This window comes from Colias eurytheme, chromosome 19, assembly GCF_061535395.1.
Source record: "Colias eurytheme isolate Ceu_HAF_F1 chromosome 19, ilColEury1 Martin Lab GWU primary, whole genome shotgun sequence".
In the NCBI taxonomy this organism is placed as follows: domain Eukaryota; kingdom Metazoa; phylum Arthropoda; class Insecta; order Lepidoptera; family Pieridae; genus Colias; species Colias eurytheme.
In genome coordinates this window covers 2731349-2745140 of record NC_142998.1, presented here as the reverse complement: position 1 = coordinate 2745140, position 13792 = coordinate 2731349, and the positions used below count along the sequence as shown (strand labels likewise).

The following is a 13792-nucleotide window of genomic DNA, read 5'->3' as shown; positions in this document are numbered from 1 at the left end:
TTAAATTATTATTAATGGAAAAAAAATGTCTTAAAATTACTTAAATCACTATTCAGTATCGCTAGATTCTTCAGTTACATTTATTATGAAATAATTTTGTTCTTTTTCGTTTTTTAGTTGCATTAAAATCACACAATTTAAAGTACTTATAAACATTGTAAATTATGCGTCTCTCTCCGCTATGGATTATTGATCCACTTTTATTCTTTCGAATTGGTGAAGTATTCATTTTCAAAATTTATTGTTGAACGAGTCACGCAAAATACACAACCGTTTTGTTCGAAGGTCAGATTTCAACTGGTCACTGTGAACTCGACTTTCTAATTTGGGGCGTGGCCAGGCCGGCGGACAACGATGACTCACTATTTTCTTAACGCGAACGGACTTATAGGTACGAAGTTTATATTCATTTTTCATTATTATTCAAGTCATTATTTAAGTTCATTTCAATTATAAATTATTAGCTTTCCGCCCGCGGCTTAAAGAAAAAACCCGCATAGTTCCCATTCCCGTGGGATTTCCGGGATAAAACCTATCCTATGTCCCGGGGTAAAAAGTAGCCTATGTCCTTTCTCGGGTATCAAAATATCTCTTATACCTTTCATGCAAATTGGTTCAGTAGTTAAGGCGTGAGACAGACAGAGTTACTTTCGCATTTATAATATTAGTATGGATTCTGGTAACCTAATACCACAGTATTACCATTATTTCCTACAGTAATGCGACGAATGTACTTGTGCAGAGAAACGGAGGGGAACTGGCGGGGGTCGGGCGACGCGGGCCGCGTAAAGCAAACACGCTTAGTTTGCTTTACCTAGCGCGAAAGGATGACGCAGTCGTATTTTTTGTGTAATAATTTTATTATACATAGGTACTTACATATTCTATTATGGCGCGCACAAACTGTTCGGTTTACGGATGTAAATCTACATTGAAATCCCAGAAGGAAACAATATTTCAGAAAGATTGTATTAATTGTATCTGTTGAATTAAAATCAAAGCTATGTATATGTTGTCCTCATTATTTTCTAATCAGATTGTACATCCCAATGCGAATGCATTACTTAGTTAAATGTTATAATATACAATTAAGAACATCCAAAAATAAAGTGTCCACGTAAATAATATTTAGCAGTGCAATATCTGTAATTATATATTTATGAACAAATAATTACATCAGATTTTATAATCGCAATTATTTTGAATGAACATATGAATAAAGATTTCATCATAATATTAATAATCACAATTGTTTTATTTCCCATTTGTTGCAACCCTAGCGTATTTTCGTGTGGCAGCGTTATTACCTACGCTGGCGGCGGCATCGCGCGACATCAAAGGCGATTCCTTACTGTAGGAAATAATGGTAATACTGTGCTAATACATTCAAAACGTACCAGTTATATTCAATAAATAAGCAGGTAAGTATAATAACATAATTTGTAGAATTCAAAGAAAATACAAAACAGGAATTACGGTATACATTGTAAACAAGGAAAACAAATTATCGTAACAAAATTTAAAATTCCAGCCTTTGGTAAATTATGGCTCATTAAAACAGGTTGAATTAAAGGTCTTCTTAAACTTATATATTCACCCTCCTGTGTTTATGTCCATAAATTATTTCTATGGGATTTTATGTGTGTGCAATTTCTTCATATTATGAGGTTTTAAAAAATGTAAATATTTTCTTTATAAATTAAGTTATTAAATTAATTAAATATTTTATATTTGATAAGAAACAGTGGCGTTACATATTTATTTGACAAAGAGTGAAACATAAACTCTGAAAACACAATGTGCGTTGATGACTTCCAAAAATGGTTCCTAGAAGTTCAGATATCTCGGCCGTCAGCGCTGACGGTACGCGTGCCGTCAATGTGAGACTAAATTCAGCCTAAAGAATCCGGAATCAGCTACATTCATCATCATCATCAGCCCATATACGTTCCCAATGCTGGGACACAGTACAATGCAGGTACAGGCTATACACCACGCTGGCCAAGTGCTGGTTGGCGGATGACACATGTCGTCGAACTTTTGGTTCTTGGACATGTCGGTTTCCTCACGATGTTTTTCTTACCGTTCGAGCAGTGGAGATGTTACAACATGCACATATAAATTGAAAAATCAATTTATTTCCTGCACGCTCACCTGGTCTCGAACCCCGGACTTATCGATTCGAAGTCCGAGGTCTCACCACTGAGCCACCACTTCTCTCATCAGGTATATTAGTTTTTTATAATTACCCGTACCATGCATATTATAATAATATTTTTTTCATAACGCTCATAAAATTATTTGAAAGTGCTGTAAAATAGTAGTTGAGCAAGCTATAATATTTCAACGGTCCTAAGTCATAATTAAATTTCTTGCGCATGTGTAAATTAACGTTATAAGCGAGTGCAATTTGAAACCGGATGGAATATAAGGTAAAGGCAACGGTTTTAAATAAAGTTAAGTAATAAAAATTGAAACAAAACGAAATAATACTGGAACTAGTGAATGTGTTTCTTTCAAACAAACTCAAACATTTATTTAATAAATTAGACTTCTTATATAGAAGCACTTTTGAATCGTCATATCTATGGAGAAGAACTGGCAGGAAACTTCATAGGCTCTAAAATATCTTATCTACATAATGCAGTTCCATCAAGAGGTAACAATACAAAGTATTAATTATGGTTTTAAAAATAAACATAAAAGAACAGTGTAACCTTTTAAGCCGTTGAATCGATCGGTGACTCAGGTTGGCACGCAACAGATTTTTGCATCGATTCCCTTTTACCTTAGGGCTAAGCGGATTGCGGTTTTTCTTTTTATATTTAATCGAATTATGGATTGAAGTATTGGAAATATATCTCATTTTCTAATAATGATGTATTGGTTTAAATCTATAAGATACATAGTAATAGGACCTGCTGCATATATTTATGCTGAAGAATCATACTTAATACTTTAGGCAACTTAAAACAAAAGCAAATAAAAAAAAAATTATTATTGTTTTATTATAGTTTATAATATCTGTGGTTCTATAGTGCATGGTATAAAAAACGGAAGTCTAATATAAAAATAACACTCAAGTATATTCTGACCTACTTTTTCCTTTGTGTAAAATTGCACTTCATCGATTGAAACATAATGCCATCTATTGAAAATATAATTTAACCAATTACCCACATAATTTTCTATTTAATCGATACTGTACGGACGGTGTGGCTTTCTGTCTTATGAAAATTATGTCTTCGTGATAACGTTATTACAATTTCCTAACATTAACGTACATTTTATTGTACAGTTAAGGTCTAGACGTCGGTATGTTTTATAAATATGACAGTAGATGGATAAGATGATTGTAGGCTAGAATAAAACAAAGTAATATCATAAGCGAAGTCCCGTGTTCCCTTGTGTAGTAGCATTATAAATCAATTTCACTGATTGATGATGTACCTACGGTAGGTAGTTACCCTACCAAAGATATTTTTTGTGTTAGTCTCTATGGAAATCAAACCCAAAACCTATTCTACGCAATAGTTAATCACATGTTTGTAAAAAACAAATAAGGAATAAATTTATAAAACAAACACAATTATAAACAGTCCCTACAAAGATACCAAAAACAGCGATCCTTCCGGGTAAATGTCCCTAATTCCGACCATATTCACAACCACATTCAAGTCGCAACAAACAAAACTGTCACACAAAGCTCGTTCGCTCGAAACGAATTTGATTATTCCCTCCCAAAGACGAAAAATACAAAACTATCGAAACGTATTAAACCGACATTTCGGGATACATTCTCGGATAAAAATAAAGTTTGACAATGCCTCGGCTTAGATGAAACAGGTCGAGTTTAGCAATATTGTCACATTTGCATGCGGCGCTCGCTATTTCTTATTCAATTCAACTTGTTCTTTACTTTATTGGAGCGGGTGTCACAGAATCGAAAGAATTATTATTTTTGATGAAATCTTTTGCGTAGTTTCCGCATTATAAGCGTTGTGTTTGTGGGATGATTATTCTGTATTTACCCTATGCACAATTTTATATTATGTTTTAACGTATTCAATTTTTAAATGTTATCTTTTACAACGTCATTAATAAAACATGCTATTCAAACGAAGTAAATATTTGAAAAGAGGAAATTAACTCTAATGTTCGGACGTTTTATATCCCTAAAGAATAATTAAAACAGACAAGCCTTTTGTGTGTTGACGATCTCATTTTAATATTCTCTACATTTCCTGGTACATTCAGTGTAAAGATAAAATTTCGTTATAAATTAATAAAAGGTACATTATAGATACATATTGAATTATTCGAAAGGTCCCCATTATGTGTTGTAAATTAAATTCTTAGTATTTACGTAGTATTTACGAAAACTCAATCAAAAATTATATCATCAGAAAATTTTATTTGTTTGTTACCAAAGACCGATTTTATAAATTCTTGTATACTTACTCAGTTACGCAGTAACATAGGCAATATTATATATAGGTAGGTAATATTCTTGTTTTCTGAGTCAAAACGGGCGAAGCCGGGACAAGTTATAGGATGGATAGGACGAATATTGATTTTAATTATTGAAAAATATAATAATTATGAAGTCTTTTAATGAATCTTATATAGTTATTTCAAAATAATAACATTGTTTAATAGTTATTTTGAACTCGAAGTACGGTTAACTCTTACTCAAAGTAATAATTGAGCTTTGAAGTTCACTCCTTTCTAGTACGAGGTAGGTTAATAGTTTCACTGTTTCAAATATTATACTTGTGTTGTCATTTAATAATGTACTCTAATGCGTTTATATAAGATTCATTATTAGATTCGATAAGTTGGTTTAATTGACAATGTTTTAATTAATTTTATTTACGGAATTAGGGTACATTGAGAGTACAAACTGATTATAATTAATAATGTAACGTATTAATTATTATGAGCAAAATCTATGAGAGTTTGCTTGAACACGCTAATTTCAGAAATCACAGGTCCGATTTTAAGAATTATTTCACTGTTAGACCATTAATAATTATCGTAGAAGGCTATATAATAGGTCATATATCATCACGCTAAGACCAGTAGGAGCTGAGAAATATTGTATTATAATAATGCCTTATTTACCGATTTAATATTTAAATGAAATATATCGTTCAAGATAAAAATAAACTAGTATTATACATAATACGCACAATATATAGCGAATAAGCCCTTGTTATCTGCTTAATATTTTATTTTTACTAGCAGCCACCCACGCGTTTTGTTAGATAAAAATTTTGATGATTTATTTATATATCCAAACCCAGTACCTATTTATACCTCTTAAATATATTATTTCGAAAATTCGAATTATAATTCGAAAAAACACTTATGTAAAGAGCAACAAACATCCAACCATCCACACTTACATACTTATGTTATTAAAAACAATATCATAAGCGTATTATTAAAAAGTTTGTATGTATTACTTCAAATCCGTTAAGTAATTTTGACGTGAAAGAGTTACAAACATACGTAATATGTTACCATACCATACAATCATTTGAGTTAATATAATATAATAAGTATGACAATAAAAACACCTATCAAACGTATCTATGAACTTCCACAAAACATTGAAGTACAAAACTATTTCCCCACATAAAAACATGAACTGAAAGTTGTGTATTACGTACAACGTTCAGTTTTTCACATCACATACAAGCGTAGAGAACAATAAAGATATTCCATCAGACTGACATCGAGCTAACATATTGCAATGAAATTTTTCAAACGACGCTTTCTTCAAAGCAAAATAAAATTTCAACATTATCTCTCGGAAGTTTTGAAGGCTGACGAGGAGTGATAAATCATGTGTTGAATTGGTTGCTAAAATTACGGTAACATAGCATTATATTTTTATAAATATATTCTATTACATAATTACATACTCATTTATTTTCCTCGTCTTTACTTGGTTGCCTGGTAGAGATCGCTGCCAGCGATAAGGCCGCCTACTGTACGTTGTTACATTATATTGTTAAGTTTGTAAAATGTGTTCTTTATGGTGTACCTACAATAAAGTATTTTTCATTCATTCATTTTATTCATTCATTCATTCATTAATTAATTCATTCATAATAACAATATTATGCAGATATATTTTACGTTTTATTAAAGGTATATGTTTTAATTATTTTTACACGCTTTATATTAGCTTCACCTGTATGTTTGTAACCGACTTCTTTGGGCGCGATTTTGACCCACTTTAAACGGCCAGATTTCGTTCAAACTTTGTAGATTTATTGAGGACCGATGACAATACACTAATTTGATAAAATTTTCTATTTTTTAGTTCGGTTTTCTATAAAAAGCGTGTTTTTAGTTTTTTTTAACCATTATTATTTTTTTTTTTATTATCTTTATTTTATAAAAGGGGATTTGTTCATAAACTGAACATGTCATCCCCATAGGGACATCTTAACTATTTTAATTCTAAGGTACAAACTAAAAAATATCTATGGTCTACGACTAATTCCTTTAAGTACAAAACTATACAACTTTCTAGTAATATGAGAGGTAGGACTTGATAACAAGAAATTTATCAGTCCCACCTCTCGCAAATTGTATATACCATTTACAGATGTAAATGAATATCGCTCCGCTTCATTCCGAACACATTCCACCAAAATATGATACACATCCTCAATCATGTCACACTCAGAACATCTAGGAGTCGGAACTTTCTTCATAAGGTATGCAAAACTGTTCAGTGGGATGTGTCCAGAACGGAGACGGAACGCCGTAACTAGTTCGGCTCGGTTGAATTTTGCTCCAGCAAACCATGGTGAGCGAGTAAGATCGGGTTGTATAGTTTTGTACCATATTCCTTTACACAGTGACCGCTCATCAAAATACAATTTCCAAATGTTAATACAATATTTTTTGAGTAAATGCAACATATCTGAGCATGTTGGTGAACATTCAAATAGTGGCCCATCCCATGCTGCTTCATTAGCAAGTCGATCAGCTACCTCATTACCAAATAATCCAACGTGGGATGGGATCCACTGTAATTTAATATTTTTATTACAAGCCAAAATCTTACATATAACTTTCAGAATTGTATAAGCGATAGGTAGACCTTCAAAATTATTTGTACAGCTAATCAAGTGCTGTAAGGCACTTCTAGAATCGGTCAAGATCACATAAAAACCGGAGTCAAATGAATCTACATACGATACAGCTTCTGCTATAGCTATTAATTCTGAATACATAATAGAAACCTTTGCTGTTACTCTAAGTTTAACAGAACAATTGGCTTGAGGATCGTAAACAGCTAAACCTGACCTATCAACCATCTTACAACCATCCGTGTATATTTTATAAAAATTACTATAGTATTTACTTAGATGCTTTTCACAAATTGATTTTAAAAACAAACTGTTCATAGATTTTTTGGATACTAAAAAATCATCAATATCACAAGAAATTACGTTTGACAAATCCACATTGCTGACCCATGTATTGAGCGAAAACATTCCTAGATTAGTTCGTTTGTAAAAGTTCGTCGTTTTGAATTCATTATGTATCGTTATTAGAATAGGTTTATTCTTCCGTCTCCAATATGCATTATTACATAACCTACCCAAATTATCTAAAACTTTCATTAATTTGCTATTTGAAAAGGATGCTGATTTAAACCAAAATTTTCCCCCCAAATAAAGTCTACGCACATTTAAGGGTTGAATATGTAATTCACTCTCCATAACGTGTATGGGTGTACTCTTGATAAAACCTCCAATAACCCGCATATAAGCATTCTGTACTTTGTCTAATTTGGATAAATGTGTTTTGCAGCTATTACCGTAAAGAAAACTACCATAATCCAATCTACTACGCACCATCGCAATATATAAGCGCCGTAGGTGACTGGGATGTACGCCCCAACCAGGTCCTACCAAAACTTTGAATACATTCAGCATTTTTAAAACTTTATCCTTAAGATGATTTATGTGCTTCCCCCACCGCAACGAACTATCCAACCATAACCCCAGGTACTTTATGCTATCTACCACCTCTAAGGGAGAATTGTTAACCGATAAACAAAACGATTCACGCACATATCCGTTTCGAAACAAACAGACTTTACTTTTACTCGGAGAGATTTCTAATCCCAGTCTGAACAGCATCTCAGAAAAATCATTCACAGCACTTTGTAATAGTCTACTACCTCTTTCTATATTACTGTCAGCTACATACAAAATGAAATCATCGGCGTATTGGGATATGAAAACGTTTTTAATATTTTTACAAATGTTCATTGTAGCCAAGTTGAAAAGAATAGGTGAAAAAGGATCACCTTGGGCTAGCCCCCGACTGGTCATTCTACTTATTGAAGTATTATTAATGTTTATAGTTATAATTCTGTCCCTTAAAAAATTAAATAAGTAGCAACACATTTTCGATCCCACTCCTAAATTATCTAAATGCCTCAACATAACATCTATATCAACATTATTATAAGCGTCTTCAATATCTAGGAAGCACGATAACATCAAAAGTCTTTCTGAAAATGAACCTTGTATTCTCGAAACCAGTAACGATAGATTATCCAAGGAAGACCTACATTTCCTGAAACCGGTAGTATCTTGAGAAAGAAAACTGTTTTTTTCAATAAACCACTCTAATCTCTTTATTAGAATGCCATGAAAAACTTTACAAATGCAGGAAATCATTGAAATCGGCCTTAAGGATGAACCAGATTGGGAGGCAGCACTAGGTTTTGGAATCGGTATAATATTAATATTTTTCCATTGACTAGGCACAACACCGTGCATGAGAATACTATTAAACAATGAAATTAAAATAATCTTACCATTTCTTGGAAGATACTTGATCATCGAATAAGAAATGTTGTCACTACCAGGACATGTGTCTTTGTGTCGAATACAACTCTCTAACTCATTCAAACAAATCGGTGCTTCCAACTTTTCATTATTTGACACAAAATATATTTTATCAGGACAAACATAATCAGGACTCAACTTTTCTAATAATTTAACGGCCTTCTCTTCTTCTACATGAAATTCTGAGTTTTTGAGGCCCTTGAGCCACCTCATCTTGCGCCACATGTCACTTTGGCTAATTGTTTCATCCAATGAACTACAAAACTTGTACCATGCTTCACTTCTGGCTTGGCGTAAAGCTCTTTGAGAAAGCCGAATTTTGTCTTGTAATACGTCTAAATTTCGTGGAGAAGGGTTACGTCTGAATATTTTTAAAGCTAATCGACGTTCTGCAACTAACTTAGAAAGTAGAGAAGTCCAATAAGGTTTTGGGGTAAACTTATTACTAGGGTTGGGGTTCACTTTAATGTACGGAATATTGGAATCAGCTGCGAAATTTAAAAAATTTATAAAAAGGTCATAAGATTTTTGAATATCCTCTGTTATATTGAAATCATCAAACAAGCTTTGTAACAAAATTTTGTAACCGTGCCAATCTGCTTTTTTATAATTTCGTCTGCGTATTATGTTTCGTTTTTCTTTAAATTCAGAGGAAATTTTTATCATGACATGATCACTGCCTAACGTCTCATTCAAAGTAGTCCAATTAAACTGTAATGCAAGATCCGATGTTATTAATGAGATATCTGGAGCTGATTCCCTAAGCACACCGTTCGTGAACGAAATACGCGTTGGACGGCCATCATTTAATGTTAATAGCGAGTGATCCATAAGTGAGTCAAAGATTTGTGTACCTCTTTGGTCAGTTTTCACTGACCAATTAGAATGATGTCCATTGAAATCCCCGAGAACAAGCGCCTTTCTACTCATTCGAGAAAAAATGATGTCCCAATCTAATTGACATGTTCGAACGGAGGGCGGGCAATACAACGACAAAATATAATCTATATTACAATTAACTAGTTTGACACAAATTGTTTCTATAGCTGAATTGTTACCCTGCACATGAAGCATACTGCATTTAATAGATTGATGAATAAATATAGCTACACCACCATACGAATCGGCCCTATCTTGACGGAAAACAGCATAGTTCTTTACCTTCAAAAGTGAACCCGGCTCCAACCAAGTCTCACATAGGGCAGCAATGTGGATCTTTTCCCGTAGTAAAATATTTTCGAAATCTAATAGCTTAGGTCTAACGCTCTGAGAGTTCCATTGTAGTATGTTCAACCGCACAAATTTGTTTTCATTCACTATTGAGGAGGTCCATTAATATCTTCGCACAGGGCCAATCAGAAACGTACTCGGCAAGGACTAACACAACCCATTCAATACACCGCTTTAGAATACTGAACATTTTAGTTTGTATAGATACACCTTTTAAAAACAAAATATTCTTTAACCGTGATAATAACTCACTAAACTTAACATCTTTCTCTTTTTGACCTCCCTCAGTTGTATTTTCTTCGACGTTACGTCCATAGGAATCCATTTTGTTTAAAGTATCAGTCAGATAATCATCACTATCTGTTGAAGCTTTAGACACCCTGGAGTTTGGTAATTTTGTCTTCTTGATCCCTGCATTCTTATTTGGTTTTCTGTTAACGACGTTTGCATATGTTAATTGCTCACCAGATGGCTGTGGAAACAAACTGTCCTCATCAATTATGTCTAGTGGCGAAAAGTAATTTATATCAGCTATGCTGGGTTCTGGCCTTCTGGGTGATTCGCTTGGCACGTAGATCGTCAGTGCCCTTTTATATGTGCAATTATACTCAGCCATTATTTCTCTTAGCTTTTTTTCTTTCAAGAAAGCAGGACACGTTTTGGCTAGGGACATGTGTTGACCTCGGCAATTAACGCAGTAAAAGGATTTCGCTTCACAATTTGCGTGGTTTTTACCGCACTTCGGGCAAACTATCTTCAATGACGGACATCTTTTTGTAAAATGTCCCAATTTCCAACAACGAGAACATTGGGAAACAGGGAATATGTATGGATCTACCTGTATCTTAAGGCTGTCGACTAAAACATACGAAGGTAAGTAACTACCTTTAAAACAAATTCGAATACACTCGCTGCTTGACCAACCCTCCTTTTCAGAACTATTGCGACGTTTCAGGCGATATAAACTAACAATTTCACCGGGTTCCGGGCAGACAATGTTATTAAGAATTTCTTCGTCCGTCATTTCTATCTCGACATTTCTAATGACACCATAAGAAAAGTTTTTCTCCATCGGTCTCTGAATACGCCAACCCTTTTCCAAGAAAGCTTTACAATTTATCAACCTCTCGGCAGTTAATTCATTCATCATTTCCAAACGTAATTTGTATGGATTGATATATTTTATTCTTTCTATGTCGGTTATGCTATTCTCTTTAAGTAATTTTGCGATTGTAAACTGTTTTGGTATTTTTTCTTGACTTGTGATGTATATTTCAATTTTTTCATGTTGTTTTAACTTCTTGTCTTTTTTACCTACCACAGACCATTCCTTGTCATCGTCCTCTTCTCTTTCCCTTTTTTCAGCTCTCAATATCTCTTCATTTTCCACGTCCACAGTAACCTCCACATTCTGCATTAAAATCTCCTCACTCATAGCACTACTGCATCGCGACATTGTAAGCTATTAATTATAAGATATGCGCAAACGCATTAGTTTCATCCTTCGGCATATAGCCGCTAGGTATAGAACCCAACGGCAATCGTACCGAGCGAGCGTGAATTACAATGGTTAGAAACACGTAAACAAGTATGACTAATAATTATTATCTTCGCATACAGCTACCTCGTACGGATACCGACACGAGACTGAACCATTATTATTTTAATATCTGAATTAAATGTAAATTATAGCATATAACGCTACGTACGAATTAGCAGGTTTTTATGATATATTTAAATACTTTTAATCAATTACTTGTTTATTCATTTTGGTTAGAAAGTTTTTTAAAAATACAAAAGGTATGGAATCTGGAATTTTCTATTTAATTGTGAAAAGAATAATATCACGAGCCGCAGTATTCCACCTAATAATTATATTTTAACACTTTGATAGTAAGTCTAATTAATCAAAATAGTAGGGGAGCCCAAGAGGGGATTTTGGGATTTACTCGAGCGCGTCAGATTACTATAAGGGACGGTACCTTAGCTATTCATTAGTACCTCTAGTCAATATGAGCAGTTATGGTTGGTGGGTGCGCTCAGGGGCCCCGCTGGAAAATTTGAATAATCCATAATTCCCTAAGGTTGAGCTCGAATCGTCAGATTAGCGAAATGGGGACTTCTTATATTGTAATTAACCCCCCCATATATTAATCTGACGCGCTCGAATAATATTACTTTAATTTTTTACCCTTTCTTCATAGCGATTAAATCGCCACTTAAATCGTCAGATTAACGTATACTTTTTTTCAGTGACGTCCTGGAGCATGCAAAATATCAATATCTAACGCGCTGGAGTATTTCCAAGCCAATTTTTTTCTTTTTTAAATTAAAAAAAATTAAAAAACCCTTCTCCACCGCTAAAAGTGAAAACATTATAGGACCTTTTTTTCTCGCTATGGTCTAATCTACCAATTCTAATAGGTTCCCGTGACGCTCGAGTAAATCCACATTTAGCATCCTGGGCTCCCCTACTAAAACAAGTACCTAGGTATATCAACGGTAATACAAATTATGTTTATATTTTCGCCAAATAACATTATAATTTACAGTTAGTAGTAAGTGTATAAACTAAAAATATAAGTTAAAAACTGTTAAATAAGCTATCAGTGACTTACAAATAATACATGTCTATCGACGTCATTATTGGCATTGATTTCTTGTTACCAAAACATGTCTCCGTTTAATTAATCGAACTATACCGCTTTACATATAATTACAGTTTCTCTACGTGGCAAAACCAAAAACCCTAATAAGTACCCTCTATAAAATTATACAGCCACACTTCCTTCCGAGCGATATTGCTCAAATTTGATTGAGGTAAACACTTCATTTAGTTATAAAACGCGACACTATCTTTATGGCGCGTGGAACGGAATTTGACCCTTATTGTTTTATAGCGTAATAATACCAATCGGGCTTAGGCGTGTCAAGTATTAGGGCCACGCACACATAGGTAGTTCGTTACATGTATACGTTGTGCGAAGGCTGTGTGCATGTGTTGGTTGCCACCCTTTGTATAAAGAATTCATTTTCGAAGTAACATTGCCTGCCGATTTATGGAGCTGCAGTACTTTCATATGTTAAAACGTGATAGTAATCCTACTTTTATAAACGTGAAATTATATAGAATTAATGTGTACGTTCAATGATTTGATTTAATTTAAAAACTTACTGTCCACCTTGATTAACAGAATTAAATAATAACATTTTTATGTTTTACGATTTAGGGCTGATTTTTCAATCCTTGGTTAAAACTTGACGAATAAGTTATACAACTACCACTTTAAAAACGTATTCTAATTGCCCGTATTTGACATTTTACGTGACATTTTAATATTATCGTGTAATAACTTTATGGGACGGATAAGTTTTAACCAAGCATTGAAAAATCGGCCCTTAAAGGGATAAACTTTAAAGTAATTATGCGATTTTGTCATTATTTATAACCAAAAACAAAACATATTCATATGACTTTTTATCAACACTATATTATATTAATTCGGTTAATCGAACTAGGTACGAATTTAAATGCCAAAGGCTTTCCTAGGTAGCTACTAAACCTACACATGCATATGAAAACTTATGCAAATAATTGTAGTTTCTAAAATGAATTTATATTACAACTAAACTCACCTCCATTCAAAATTATTATGTTACACATTCCTTCCTTT

General features: G+C 33.3%; 2 protein-coding genes across 2 annotated transcripts in view; one reads left to right on the top strand and one right to left on the bottom strand.

Moving 5' to 3' along the window:
- Positions 1–13792, top strand: part of DIP-gamma (Dpr-interacting protein gamma) — a 67469-nt gene that overhangs the window by 32373 nt on the left and 21304 nt on the right. The window lies entirely within an intron of this gene.
- On the bottom strand, positions 10185–11715 carry LOC149900036 (uncharacterized). The gene has a single exon (XM_090113316.1). The coding sequence runs from the start codon at positions 11572–11574 to the stop codon at positions 10198–10200; it is 1377 nt and encodes a 458-aa protein (XP_089969442.1). The 5' UTR covers positions 11575–11715; the 3' UTR covers positions 10185–10197.